The 16045-nt window shown below is 42.5% G+C and overlaps 1 protein-coding gene across 1 annotated transcript in view; it reads right to left on the minus strand.

Moving 5' to 3' along the window:
* npffr1l2 (neuropeptide FF receptor 1 like 2) overlaps positions 1-16045 on the minus strand; it is a 77092-nt gene that overhangs the window by 36706 nt on the left and 24341 nt on the right. The window contains exon 4 of the mRNA XM_026188196.1: positions 15103-15463. Within this exon, the coding sequence (XP_026043981.1) occupies positions 15103-15445 (343 nt within the window). The 5' untranslated portion in view covers positions 15446-15463. The remainder of the gene's footprint in view (positions 1-15102; positions 15464-16045) is intronic.

Below are 16045 nucleotides of genomic sequence, written 5' to 3' on the forward strand. Positions count from 1 at the left end.
CAAAAGCTCTATCACCCCTAGTTTTCAGTCTCGTATACTGAATGACAAGTAGGCCCTGACTACTCGACCTCAGAGACCTACTAGGGGCATAGGGCTTTAAAAGTTCAATAATATATGGTGGTGCTTGTTGTTGAAGAGCCTTAAAAGTTAAAACCAAAATCTTAAAATGGACTCTAAATTCGACAGGAAGCCAATGTAACTGCATGAGCAACGGTGTTATATGTGAATATTTAGAAGCTTTCGTCAAAAGTCTTGCTGCAGCATTCTGAACGATCTGCAGACGCTCCAAAGAACCTTTGTTTAAACAAATAAACAGGGAATTGCAATAGTCCAGTCGTGATGAGATAAAAGCATGAATAACAATCTCCAGTTCGGTATAGGATATTATAGAGCTCAACAAAGGTGCAGATGAATTTATGTGTGTTTCCTTTTACAGGAGCAGAAAGATGACAGCCATATTCGAGGTTGCGTGATGATTTAACCTTTTAAATGCCACTTTCTGTGTCTGTGCATCTACCAGGGGTGTTATTCACTACCTTGTGTTGCTCATAGAGATCACTGTGAGAAAGTGTGTACACACCTGCGCAGCACAAACATTTGCATTTCTTTTCTACAGCATTACAGTTCTTCATGTGAATTGATGATGCGATTTATACCAGGACAACTGGTTGATGTTTTTTCCTACTACAGGATTTCTGGGTTTATGTGTGAAGAAAACTGTGTTTACAGGTTATGAGTGGTGATGCTGTTACACTGTGTTTTTGGGAAAATGTGAAGGTTACTTTGATGATGTGAATAACCTTCTTTCCACAGCTATGGATGGCTAACTTTATGGTCTTTTTATGGCACCTCTGGAACCTGTCGACCTGCGTCTGACCTGTGTCTGACCACCGTCTGACCACAGTCAATGTGTATTGCTAATGTTTGTTTTTCTAAGAATGCATGTAGAGGATTCAGCAGAAGTGGACAAGTGACATGAGAAAAACAAATACGAGATGCAGTGTTTATGGAATAGTTGAATATGGGCTCATTAGCTGGCCACTTTTGAGCCCATAGTAATATATGAGTGGAGTGACTTTGCTTAAGGGAAGTCACCGATTACATTAATGTTGACTGAGTACATGGGATGATCCATGTCTGAGGCAAATTATGGTAATAATTGTAGTTTACTGATTTGAGAAAACCTGCACATGACACTTGTCTTGCTGATGTTGAATGCTTATTACTTTTATGATACAATTGTTTACAAGTGTGAAGTTTGATTTCATTTCCAGATTTTGTTTTCCAGGCCATGCAAGGACTCCGTGAGAGACGTCTTTCTCGCCCTAGCAGCACCTGTCCACTCCTCCTTTTCAGTTCGCCTCAGCATAAGCTCATCATATTCTGTGATATGATTTACTCTGAGGTGTTTGGCAAGGTTAGTGGTGTTGCCACAACCCCTCGCTTTTTTGCCACATGTATCGCAAACCACGTCTCGGCTGTTTGTGGATGTAAAATACCTCCGCACATGACTCCATTTACGCTCAGCCATTGTTGTGAGTGCGCACACCAAGGGGCTGCGACACATTTATACAGCCGTATTTCGCACATGACTATGAAAGGCGGAAGAGGAAGTAGTTCCTTCGAATGCAGACAATGTTATAGTTTCCTTCCACTATGTTCCTGTTAATTATAAACTACAAATTTACCCTAAATTACTAAAATATCGATATTTTAATGTAAGAATTGATTCTAGAACATAAATGACTGGTATCGGAGGAATCGATATTTTAGTATCGATCCACACATTACTAGTAGCCTACAGTAGCCTACAGCTCTGTGGAGAGAAGGCACCATAGACATCCTGTCACGGTCCCCATGTCTCTCTGGCTGGCTCACGCTGGCTACAGGTTTTGTTGTTGTTGTTCTTTTTTGTTTTTGTTTTCTTTGTCTCTCCTCCTCTCTGCCTGGGTGGAGCTCGTTACGGGCTCTCGCTCTTGGCCCAGGCACCTGTGTGATTGTCTCCACCTGCTGCTGATCTGGCTGATTTCCCCAGCTGCTATTTAAGGCAGTGGCACAGAGCAACTCACCACTGGAACGTTGAGCCTCCTGAGTTCGTGCTCTCGGCATTATCAAAAGAATCCCCTGTGTGTATTTTGCTGTGGAACTAACGTTGAAATTCTGTGTGTAGATATCCCTCTCCTGGACCAAATCACGGGACCTGCCCGGGTGTGGCAGCGTGTGTGGAGTTTTGGAGCAAGTGCGGCTGAAGAGGAGTGCGTGTGTGCAGAGGAGCTGTGGAGGTGACTGTGGGGAAGAGGAAGCGTGTCTGGATTCCCCCCCCCCCCCCCCCCCTTCTCTCCCTGGACCCCCCCATCCCAACTCACTGTACATATATATAGCACTGAGGTGATCCCTGTTGTAAATAAATAATCTCCTTTTGTTCTCAAAGAAAGAGCTGTCTGTGCGTGAGTCTGTCCAGTAGCCATGACACATCCTATGGGAGGCACTGTTAGGTTGTTTAGCCTGTGATATGATACATTGCTAAACTAACCCAAAAACAGTAGTCTAGTCTAAGTATCAAATTACAATTAAAAGAAACATAAAGAATACAAGGATTATGACTGAGCAGAAGTGTTACTTAGGCTATCGATAATAATTTCTTATAGGTTACTCTACAATAGACTGCAAATAGCCTGAATGATTAGAAAACCGACAATGTCATTATAATTGTATATCTTTATATAGCCTATGTAGCCCTGGCTATATAAGTAGCTCATTATTTCAATTTGTTCATTAATATTGATAGTTAATTGCAAATGTTTAATGTGTTCAAGAATGTATACAAATGCCTGCAAAGTATGTGATGTGTGTCAGTTAAATGCACAACCTTCTTATTTGTATTTTGAGGTTTATGTCATTATTTTTGATATGGTATTGATATGTACTACAGCTCCAGTGAACCCTGAAGTAGTCTCAGATAGAGGGGTGGGAGTAAGTGGGGAGCCGTGTGCACTCTGCAGGAAGCGAGAGAGACGAGAGCTGAACAGTGTCGAGTGAACGCAGAGTTCATAGAAGGGCGACCGACGTATTTTCCGGTTGACGGATAGTTAACTGGAGTTGAGAACTGTTGTACCCTACTGTGAGAGGAGGAGACGGACGTCTTGCTGGCGTGTCAGAGAGGTCCCTTCTGCTGGTGTGCTGAAGTTATGTGTTCATGTGGGAGCACGTGGAAAGGACGACTGTGAGTGCTGCTGCCGCGGCCTGCTGGTAGCCGTGACCCAGTTTCCCCGCTATCCCCTTGAACTGCCTGGAGGTGTGAGTACTGTTGTTTGCACGTGCTTTTATTTTTACTGCTTGGCAACAAGTGAAGCGACCATATTGTTTTAGGTCCCAACGCACCCGAGCCACGACTCAGGCCTGCAACGAGGGGTTTGCTAGCAGAAAGACTGTAGCACTTGAGGTGTGTGTGTGTGTTTGGTGTGAGTGCGTGTGGGCCCACAATATTATTTGATTATTTTGTTTCTGTTGAGGTAGATACCTTACCATTGTTTAACAAACTTTATTGATTTTACTTATTTTCTTTTGTGTTGTTAATTAAGCATTCACTAAAGTGGAGTTAACTTTATAATTAACCTGCTTGTGTGTAATTTATTTCGATATAGTGTAGTTTTATTGCATATTTAATACCATAAGCATTAAAAAGGGAGTATCAATAGGAAAGTAACAACAGGAACCCAGGGCCCCTCTCAATAGAACGTGGGACGGGTGTTACACCTATAAATAGAGAAGTAACCTCTCAAGTTCACAATGACATATATACCTGAATTTGCATAATTTCATGAATAATGTTAAAAGTAGGTCCGTTGCAGGCCTACAGTATAAACTTGTTAAGTGACTTACATATAATTCGTGTATTTTTAAAAACAACTGACTAAAACTATAGTTTTTACAATATTTGCATGTCAAATTAACATAATTGTTTTGTTATGAGTATTAAAGTATTTCACTGTTTTTGTTCCCAATATTTGTAGTTTTAACAAATAAATTTGATTATAATCACACATTGATGTTGTAAATATAACAAAAACATTCTGTTTAATAGTTTACAAAAGTTCACTGTGATTGAAACAGAAAAATTGTGTTTTGGGGTTTACTATACATTTATGTAGGGATTTTACATGGTTTTTATATCAATTTTTACAGTGTACTATTTCTGTGTGAGGACTGTGGTGTGAAGGATAATCTGTATTGTTACAGTGTTGCTATAGCAACTCAGATATAATGACTCAGTGGAAGATGATCATGATAACAACCTTGAGAATCTGTGGAAGTCTGTGCAACCATGGATTCTTTGGTGGGGGTGGCTTAATTTTCACCCCAGTCTCAGAAAATAATGTGTCTGAAAAACATGTGAAATATGTCCTTCATTAATTAGCTCTGTCACTTGTTATTTCTTTAGAGGACAGATATGGAAGCAAGAAGCTACAGGACACCCTGAAGTAAAACTGAAGGCCACAATAAAGACCTAATATAGACCATAACAAACTTGAACAATAAAAGGGACAAACTGAATATTAACACAGACCTCTTCCTGTCCTTACACGGCCATCTAAATGGGCTCTGAAAAAACAACAAGAACATTTATTTCATCACTAGTGAAACATCCTTTTGGATATGTGTCAGGAATAGACCAATTTTGATCACAAATTTCATTCTCCCAATTTTATTTCCAGTTTAGGCTAAGAGCAATGATGTATGGTTTGCAGACAGTGGCACTGACAAAAAGAGAGGAGGCCGAGCTTGAGGTGGCAGAGTTAGTGATGTCGAAGTTTTCATTGGAAGTGATCAGAATGGACAAGAATAGAAATGAGTGCATCAGAATGTATGTTTATGCCACAGGCATCACAGATTTGTGAATTTCTGATGCTAAGCCAGACAGCATCTCTTGAGATGTGTGAATACCATAACAGAGGTGAAACAATCTTTTCACCAAGTAATCAACAGATGAAGGAGGATATCTAACGCTTTATACTCTTTTGTAATTAAAAGCAGCTGTTATACAAATTTCCAGAATAAAAGAACAACATTCAGTACTCATAAAAGAAGCAACAATACATTTGAAGGTGTAACATAAACCCTGTAAGACTTGCTATGATCACTTTAATACTACTTTAATATAGAAATACTGTGTTAACAGTGAGTTATGAAGTAATGAAGACATATTTCATTGAAGGAAATGATGCAATGTAATTAATTAGTCCTTTTTACATGATATAGGAACAGAATCTACAGAGACTGCATAGAGCACAGTGCTCTAAGGCAGATATAAGTGATGATGTGATATTTCACCTGCTACAATTTTATGTTTATGTAGACTATATGGTTAGAAATAAACAGTTTAAGATAGGCGCAAATGTGCATAAAAAAGAGAGTGTGAGAAAGCCCGGCGGGCACAGGCTGAAGTTCTGGTTAAAGCAAAATAAAAGTAAATATTTTCTGAAAATGAAAATTGAGAAATGCCATCAAAGAGTGCTCCATCAAAATACAGCTGGGTTCTTTTTGTTTTTATTTTGTGCACATTGCACTGAAAATACAATCAAGATTTACTCTCAATGTATTCTTGAATTAATATTACTTTTGCTCCATGGTTCATCACGCACGCACAGTGTTGGGGAGTAACGGAATACATGTACCGCTGTTACGTATTTAGAATACAAAATATGAGTAACTGTATTCCGTTACAGTTACCGTTTAAAAGGGTGGTATTCAGAATACAGTTACTTTGTTGAAATAAATGGATTACACTGCGGTACTTTCCTGTTTCATATTGTGGCGGGTCAGGACTGTTTGGGTTTTGTTTGACAGCTACGTTCTGTTGTTCCAGGCGGCAGCGTTACGGTTGCCATGGTTACAGGGCGACGCCCTCTCTCTCTCTCTCGCTACTGTGTTTCCTGGGTGAGAGAGCACCTTTTTGTTGTTGTTGTTGTGCTAAGCTAACAGGCAGAATGCTACAAGCATAGCTCTAAAGAATGTAGCCTTATGGGCAGTGTAGTCCGTGTTGCAGGGAGAATGGACTGCCATACCCGTTATGTGTCTGTGAGCAAGAGGTGGGAGAAAAAAGGATAATGGAAAGGTACGAGCAGTCATCGAGAAAAAACGGGAGCTGGAAGCATGTAAATATAATAATAACCACTGCAGCCAAGAAGAGTGCCTGAGGAGCCCAGTTGTAAGTAAGCTATTAAGACTCGACTGTACAATGTGTTCGTGTTTTCCTCCGAAAACAATAAGTTCCGTTGGAGCAGCCTTTCAACGCCTCTCTCTGTCTCTCCCAAGAAAAGTTGACCCACACAACAAAGTAAAGCTATTTTTCGGCCGTATTAGTCAGAGGTCCCTTTACTAAGGTTCGGAGCCGCGGACCTTCAGTAATGGTAAATCACACAGCAATAGTACATTCACGTAGTTGTAAAAAGCATGATAATATATTAAGTAATCCAAAGTATTCAGAATACGTTACTGTCATTGAGTAATGTAACGGAATACGTTACAGAATACATTTTGGGGCATGTATTCTGTAATCTGTAATGGAATACATTTTAAAAGTAACCTTCCCAACACTGCGCATGCATGTGTACACACAACTTTAACAATTACTGCCTCCTGTTTGTTTCCAATTGGATCCCACAGAGCCTTCACTGACAGAACAGAAGAGACTTGTATCAGAAAGAGCACTAAAAACCAATAGGCTTGTTTTTTAGTTATTTAATTATATATTAAGGTATTTTTTCTGAATGAACAATTTAAGAACATAAGCCTATCTTAAGATAATTTTGAATTTCCTAAAAAAATGAATTGTTACCCACAGATTCTATTAAAAATGAGGAAATCAAATTAAACACATATTTCTTTAGTCAAGCAAAAACTGTCAACCGGCTGAAAAACTTTACCAGTAGTAGTTCACGGTCGGTTTCATGAAAGAAAAAGAGCATTGAAAGTGAACTGAAAGAGATTTTTCTTTTTAATCGTTGGTTTCATTTAGCTAGACATCAGTCATTCGTAGAGTCATGCAGTATGGTGCAAATGACAAATGAGTCCAATGACAGAAAAATAGTTTCAATTTAAATTTCTAAATGTAAAAAGATACCTGATGTATTCAACTTTCAGTTGCCCTTGTTTCCGTTTTTCAATAGTGTCCTTGAACCTTTTTTCACAAATTATCAAGTTAGGAACTTGGATTAGCTCTTGTTTTTTGCGTGTATGTGTGGCTGGATGAATTAAAACAATAAATTGCACTAAAGCTCCACTAAACTGGAACAATTTACCTTTTCATATTAGAGCCATAATGTGGTGATACCTTGTCTTCATGCTTTCCGATTGGCTGCTACAGTATGTAGTGATTTTTAAATGTACTGTGAATTATTGACAAACTGAATAATCTAACTTTGCCTCATTCCAACATAAGAAACATGTTAACACAATTTATCTGTCAGATGAGTACAAGCAAATCCAAACCACTGAAGCTATTCGTAAAATTAATCTTCAAGAAGTACTCATGTAACTGCGATTTGCATCACATTCACATCTCAAATTTGTTCTGTCTCAACATTAAGGGGTACTTCTATTCAGGAAGCAACACAGCTGGAAGTGTTCTCAGTGTGAAAGAAACACTTTTTAAATCAGAGCATAGCAACAGGTCTGTTAAACTTCTGGGATATTGATCTGGTGAGTTAAGTAGAGGATGTGCAGGTAGCCCAACTCCTGGGATGGTACATTAACATGTGACACAATACAAAATTCCAGCAAATACATTATCAGTAGGTTTGCTGTATCTCTCAGCACCATCTTAAGTGCTTGGAGGAGATTCTAGGAGACAGCCAGCTACTCCTGGAGACCTGGACACCTGGACAAGGCTTTAGAAGGTCCTTAACACATCGGCAGGACTGGAATGTTGCCTGACATAAATCCAACAGAGCACCTCTTGGACATTTAGTTTCGCTCTATCTGGCACCGTCAAGTAGCTCAGTGATGCCCTGGTTCAAATATGCAAGCAGATCCTCTTTGACACCATCTGTCATCTCATTATGATAATGCTCCAACGTTTTCAGGCATGTATACAAGCACACATACAAACTACTGAGTAAAATTTCAGTAGCATGAACAAGCCCAATGTTTCATTTTTTCACTCTGAATTTCTGTCTTTCTCTGAATTCAGCCCTCTGTAGGTTGATAATTTTAATTTCCATCAAACAGTGTGACATCCCTTCATCCCTAAGACATTACCCAGCCCATATCAGTATAGATATCCAGCATGAGTTTTTCCATTTGAACTTGTGTGGTGTTATTCTAGGAATTCTCTTTAGGTCTTTACTAGGCATTTGTTGATGTTGTGCAAGCAATATACCCTGCCTGTTTCACATATCGATCAAAGACATCCTGTAAATATCAGTGGTGAAAGTTTGAGGATAGAAATTTTGTGCAACAGGCTGATGTGCTGATGAGTTGGTGACTGGGAATGTCTGCTGCAGCTGACTGAAGATATGATGGAAACTGTTTGCTGTGAAACTGGGTGTTGTTGTTTTGCCTTGAAACAGCCTTTGAGTGCAGCAGTCATTGATTTATTATATTGGTTTATGTCTTTGTGTCTGTCAGTCAACAAAGATGACTAATAGGATTTTGGGAATGTTGTTTTTGGCTTATGTATTCTGAAATCAGGAACAGAACTTTGATGTTTTTGTGATTTATCAAACACACAAAACATGCTCCCTCTGTTCAGTTCTTTCCTGATCATACTGAAGATGCAGTGTGTGGATTTGTATTAGCACTAAGAAGCAATATAATATCAGATGACTAAAAAATTAGATTTTGGCTAATACAGTAAATGTGCAAAGCATGAAATACGTCTCAGTCAGCTCTCACAGTTACAGGCTTTGTTAGGCACTGTAATGACGACTGATGACTGTTAGATTTGTATTGTTTATTGTCATTTATGCTTAGAAATATTTAACCATATATGCTTAGAGGTGTATAATCGATTGTGTAGTGATAGGATGTGTGATCCTTAATAGTCTGCAAAGGCTTTGTGTGCATTCCAGAGTGTTCTGGCATTCACACCTACATCCTGGGAGCATGGGAGATGTCGTACCTTGTCTTATTGTTTTATGGTAGGATAAACGTAGCTATGTCAGTTTTAGGCTAAGAGCCTTTTGTTTAGATGGACGGCTAGACTCCTGGCACCAGCTTTGGGGAGTCTTCACAGGGTCACATCTTGACCCCACACACGCACACGCACACACATACTTACACAACGCACAGGCAAAGTACTCTTTGTTTGTATGTAAACGTCATATGTTAATGAACCTATGTATATTCATGTAACCTCAATAAAAGAGTAGTGTTACGGGGTCAAGCGAAGGGACGGCATTTGTCCAGTTCTCTCCCGTGCACGAGAAACATAAAGAAATTTGCCTACTCGTGTCTTGCTTTGCTGTGTAATTAAATTGTCCTTAACGTTCCAGCAAATAGATTTATGCTACAAACCTATCAATGACATTCTGCAGTTTGCATCTTTTGTTGCAATTATCTGAATTAAGAGGATAATTATGGGCTTCATGCAGCTTCCTTGTCAGGGTCCCTGGGTCGGTGACCCAGTGTTTTCAGTTTTGTCACATTTAGGTTATGTTGCCACATCAATGTTCTCACTTCCTGTTTTTTTCCCCGTGTCAGCTTGTCTCTTGTCTCTCATTAGTCAGATTATGTTCAGCCCTGTACTCACCTGTTTCCAATCATTGCCATCATTCAACCTGTGTATTTAAGTTCCTCGGTTTCACCAGTTCTTTGTCGTGTCATTGATGTTCGTGTGATGTTGTCCTTCCCGTGTGTTCTCTCAGTTCAGTCAGCCATTCAGTGATCCAGCCAGTCAGTGTTCGTTCACCCTCTGTTCATCCACCCCTTATAATAAACCTTCACCAGTCTTCACCTACCTGTGAGTCCTGCGTTTGGGTTCCTTCATGGGGTGGCTGTAGCTCAGGTGGCAGAGCAGGTCAGCCACTAATCAGAAGGTCGGTGGTTCGATCCCAGGCTGCCTCCTGGCTGCATGCCAAATATCCTTGGGCAAGATACTAACCCCATGTTTGCCTACTGGTGGTGGTCAGAGGGCCCGGTGGCGCCTGTGTCCGGCAGCCTCGCCTCTGTCAGTGCGCCCCAGGGCAGCTGTGGCTACAATGTAGCTTGCCATCGCCAGTGTGTGAATGTGTGTGTGGATGGGTGAATGACTGAATGTAGTGTAAAGCGCTTTGGGGTCCTATGGACTAGAAAAGCGCTATACAAATGCAGGCCATTTACCATTTCTTCCTCGCCTCCACACAACGACAGAATGACACGACCTGTGCCACGAAGACACGATTGGAACCCAGCGGACTCGGACCTCTACGAGCGGCAGGAGGCAGCACTTTCCCGTTGGGCAGAGGAGCTCAGGGGAAAACAGCGGCTCTTCACGGAGAGAGAGCACGTCTTCGAGGGGACTCGCCTGGCTCTGGGCGGGCCTCGGAGATGCCGCGTTCCCCCACCTGCTGCCTCACCTGCACCGGAGCATTTGCCGCGGAGAGTGGACGTTTCACGCTTCGGCCGCTCCCTCTCTCGCCGCTCCGCTCCTCGCTCACACACCCGCCGCCTCATTCGCCGGACCTCCACCTTTGCCACGGCACAGCGGCTACGCCTCCCACCTTGGCTCAACGGAGGCTACCGCGCCAGAGTCTCAGCTGTTTACCCCGGCCGCTTCCTCTTCCCGGAGAAAGCGGCGCACACGCCGCCATAATGTGGACCATTTTCAGCAACACCCTTCATCTGATTACTCCCTTAAAACGCACAGTACACTCACTTCTGATTCATGGGGAGTGGACTGGACTGGGAAGACTTTTTCTGCTCTGCTCCCTCTGAGCTGGGATTCATTAAGGACAATCCCCGCACTTCAACACCTCCGGAGACTATTCAACTAAAGACTGTAAATGGTGATGGCAGAAAGGCCAGAGCAATCTCCGATAAATCTGTTACAGTCCGTGTGTATGCAAACCCTAGGCCTGCTTACTCTAGGACCGTTTTATCCGAGTCTGCTCCTTCGTCCACCTGTCAGCCTGTTCCGGTTTCATCAGTTCCGGCCACTGTTGAAAATACTCATGCACCCAAACCTGTCAGTATCACTCACCCAGTCATTATCTCCACTCCCGTCAGTCAGCCTATACCCACACCAGTGCCAGCTCCCAGGAGGAGGGCAGCTGCGACCCAGTCTACCTCCACACCCGTTCCTGTTTCTCGGGTGGGGGTGACTGGTGTCCAGCCACCTCCCGCACCTGTCCCAGCGCCCAGGCTGAGGGCGGCCAGGATCTGACCTGACCCCCCTAGAGGCTCGGCTGAGGCTCTCCAGCCAGCGCCCTCACGCTCCGGAGGCACGGAAGAGCTAACCTGTCCACCTGCTAATTCGCCAGCCCATCCATCTCCTCACTCAGCTTTCCATGCCCTAGCACTATCTCTAGTTAGGCTAGCTGACCTGTCCCCTGCTCAGGCACCAGCCTTACTAGCCCAAGCTGCAGCTTTATCCCCCTCACTAGCTCAGTCTTTAGCTCAGCCATTAGCCGTACCAACCTCAGCTCAGCCATATCCTCACCGACCTCTGTTTATCCATTAGTCTCCTCAGTCCAGTCAGTTCACTCCCCTGCTGTTCAGCCTTCACTCCAGTCCCCTGTAGTCCAGTCTCCTGCCCTCCAGTCCCCTGTAGTCCAGTCTCCTCCTGCCCTCCAGTCCCCTGTAGGTCAGTCTCCTCCTGTCCTCCAGTCTACTCTAGTTCAGTCTCCTCCTGTCCTCCAGTCTACTCTAGTTCAGTCTCCTGTCCTCCAGTCCCCTCCAGTTCAGTCTCCCGTCCAGTCAGTCCAGTCGCCTCCCGTCCAGTCAGTCCAGTCGCCTCCCGTCCGGCCGCCTGTAGCTCATTCGCCCATTCTCCCGCCGTCTGTAGTCCAGTCTTCTGTAGTCCAGTTACTCATTCACCATCCTGTTCAGTTCCCTGACCTGCAGCCACAGCATCCAGAGCCAGCTGCGAGCTCTCCCGCTCCTCAGCCAGGGGTTTCCGCGCCCGCTGGCCCGGCCCGCTGGCCCTGCCTGTCTCCAGTCAGAGGTTTCCGCACCCGCTGTCTCTACAGCTGTTGCTCCGTCACCCCCGGCTCCCATGCCGTCGCCTGGTCCAGCCTCAGCTTAAGCTTCTGCTTCGCCTGGTCCAGCCTCAGCTTAAGCTTCTGCTTCGCCTGGTCCAGCTTCGGCTTCGCCTGGTCCCCCGGAACCGCTCAGTGGCCGCCGCCGCCTTCCTCGCGGCCGCCCACCTGAACTGTCTCTATGTGGACTCCGTCCCTCCGTCCAGGGCCCCCTCCGCTCGCCCTGTTCTGGTCTTTTTCTCTTTTGGCCGTCGGGTGCCGGCCTTTGAAGGGGGGGGGTACTGTCAGGGTCCCTGGGTCGGTGACCCAGTGTTTTCAGTTTTGTCACATTTAGGTTATGTTGCCACATCAATGTTCTCACTTCCTGTTTTGTTTTCCCCGTGTCAGCTTGTCTCTTGTGTCATTAGTCAGATTATGTTCAGCCCTGTACTCACCTGTTTCCAATCATTGCCATCATTCAACCTGTGTATTTAAGTTCCTCGGTTTCACCAGTTCTTTGTCGTGTCATTGATGTTCGTGTGATGTTGTCCTTCTCGTGTGTTCTCTCAGTTCAGTCAGCCATTCAGTGATCCAGCCAGTCAGTGTCCATTTACCCTCTGTTCATCCACTCCTTATAATAAACCTTCACCAGTCTTCACCTACCTGCGAGTCCTGCGTTTGGGTTCCTTCTTCCTCGCCTCCACACAACGCCTGACATTCCTTTGGCTCTCTTTCTTTTTATAAAGATAACATAACTTAATTAAAGTCGATGAATGCCAGCACCTGCAGTAATGCTGTGAAATCATTATTGCTGACACTTGAACGTCCTGTCTGTTTGTGTGAGGACTAAGAAAAGTGAGCATGGCATCCAGGGAATGTGATTGGAGGTCATATATTGTTATCACTTGTATGAATTATTCAATCTTACTTGTTATGTGTCCTCTGTGAATATTTTCTAAAGTAAGCAGAGTAAGGAAAATCATGTTTTCACAGTTTGTTCTTTTTTCCCTTTTTTTTTTTTTTAAATCAGGTAAAATGTCACCACATTTCTTGGTAATAAAAAAGAGATATTAAGGATTAGAAAGTGTGACGGTATTTTCATGTAAAGTTTTTGCTTCAGTGAACTAAAAAGATGACAGTATTGTTTACAGGATTCTGGTTTTCAAGGACAACATCACTTTTTCCAGAGAGTGCACGACAGATTTGATGCGACTTCTCTGACTGCTGCATCCTGTTATCACAGCAGCACAGCTGTTTAAGCTTTTCGCCACTGACACCTGTATCTCCAGACCATTGCTCTCATATAGAGTTGTTATAAAGTGGGCCGTGCACGGCAGCTACTGAAAGCCTTCTCTATTTCAGAATCTACCATTTAGACCGAGACTTCCTGTGGCACACAGTCCCCTTCCTACTGGGTGAAAGTGGAAGACATGAAAACTCCGTGATTTTCTGAAACAGTTAGGGACTGCAAATGTTACTCAAACAGGAGTAAACTTTATTTGTCGCCTCCACCAGAGACAGAGGGTGGATGTAATTGTAGGCAAATTGCTTTGACCATGTGAGCAGGTGTTAGATGACACAAAACCAATCCTGGACAACCACTGACCTGACTCTATGCAGGATTCTGTATTGAATTAATTGTAGATAGAAATGCTTAAAAACCTTTAAAATGACCTGAGGCCAGAAGTTGACTGATAGATTTCACAATAGAAGGGATATTGATTCATCTATTTTTGAGTGTTCTGTATCTTTTAGACAGTAATGTGGGGGTTTTGAAATTAAGGAATTGCACCACACCTGTTTGTAGTTTGACTTGATTTTGCTTAAATGCCTTTTTTTAAACTCTTTTATTAAACTATTGATAGTATAAAAATCTATTCTGGTTAATCTCATATTCTAATATTCTTCTGCCAAATGGATAAAAGTCTATTACTTTGAATATACGTTCCAAGTATTTAATTCCTTAACAACCCTAATCTGCGACGTTTGTCATATTATTGTGTTGTAAGATGTCAGGGTTGTTCCAGATGGGTAAACGTTTTGATGCATGTACTCATTTTTTCGTGTGTGATGACAACTAAAGACAATTTCTGAATGATGTATAGTATTATTTCACAAAATTGCAAATACAGCGGTCCCTCGCTATAACAAGGGACCGCTATAACGGCCTCGCTGTTTCACTCTTTTTTTTTTTTGTGCAATTTTGCATGTTTTTTGTTTTTTTGTTTTGTTTTTACAGCACATTGTGTTCTGCGTCCTTTTGGCCGTAGACCATTGTCAGTCAATCTCATGCCGTCTCTCCTGTACAGTACAGTACAGAATGCATTCAGCTTCTCAAATTTACATAAATCTTTGATCGCTAGCAGTGCGACTCTGAAGTGCTGTACTGTATGTTTGTAAGTTTTCTTCCCAACAAACCCAACAATGTCAATGAAACATTTTGCACCATCAAAGGCACTTACGGGTTATTTTTAGAACGTAACTCCCGCGATAAACGAGGGACCACTGTATAACTGTACTTTTCAGAAATTTTCACTAGTAACATCGAGATGTTTTTTTAAAATTAATCTGCTCTAAATCATAGAATTTTGATTGTAAGAAAGACCAATGAAAATTACTTTCAAACATTGCCTCAGACATTGTTGTGTGGAAAAAAAGGCCTGAAATGTTGGTCAGCTGAGTATTTTTCAAATCAAGTAAACATATAAAGCTAAAATTTTAGCTTCATATGTATTAGCTATATGTTCAAACTCTTTTGCAAATCAGAGAAGATCGAGAATAAGGCCTGTGATTTAAAATGGAATGACCCATTTGCTTATTGGAATACTCTGAGATTATGCTATGCATCCAAATGGTACATTGCACTGAATTGAAATGCACATCTGCACTCAGGTCCAAATTAACAATGATACGACTGCATGTACATTAGTCACAAGCTCAGTATTACCTGTGATGAGGTTGTCCACCAGTGTTGTAGGGATGCAGAAGATCCCCACCAGCAGGTCACTGATAGCCAGGTTGAGGATGAAGAGGTTGGTGACCGTGCGCATACGACGGTTTTCCAGTACGATGAGACACACCAGGATGTTACCCACCATACACAGCAGAAAGATGAAGGAGTAAGCCAGGGTGTAGATGGCAGCCACATACAGAGAGTGCTGATAGTAAGGGAAAAAGGTAATGTTGGTGACATTGGATACACCATCTAGGCTGGTGTTTAAAACGATGGATGTAATGTTTGATCCCTCAAGTGCCATCTCGTCTTCGTCCACAACGTCCAGAATATCCATCCTTGATATCAGTCAACACTGCAGAGGAAATAAAATGGCAATAAGCAGAGAAAATTTTAAGTTAGAACAAAGAGAAGAAGAGGTGTTGCAGGCTTTGTTCAGACATATGACAACTCTTCATTACCAGCTGCAACAGTACATTGGCAGGGGTTCATCTTCTCCAATGATGCAAGCATCACTAAAACCGGTTAATTTAAAGTGTTGCATATATCACACACACACACACACACACACACACACACACACACACACACACGCACATGTATAAAATAAAAGTTCGCAGTTCGCAAGGTGCATTCGTTGCTTCCCACGCGTGTAAAAAACGACTGCAGTCTTTGTGTTTTCTAACTCAGGTGTCTTAGCTGAAGAATTACAGGGTGGTTTTTAGAAATCCCCTGTCAACAGTGTATAAAAATTTCAATTAATTCAATTCAAAAGCACTGAGTGTGATACTTTTGTAAAGCTCTTTGAAGTAAAGTTGAATGTCTGCACTTCAGTGTCATCTTGAGTATTTGATTTAAAAGCCATTGTGGTAAATGTATAGAAGCAAAAATACAAGAAGTGCCACTGTCCAAAAATCCTTGCAGCTACAGGAAGTGT

The sequence above is a fragment of the Astatotilapia calliptera genome, chromosome 12 (assembly GCF_900246225.1).
Source record: "Astatotilapia calliptera chromosome 12, fAstCal1.2, whole genome shotgun sequence".
Taxonomy (NCBI): Eukaryota; Metazoa; Chordata; class Actinopteri; order Cichliformes; family Cichlidae; genus Astatotilapia; species Astatotilapia calliptera.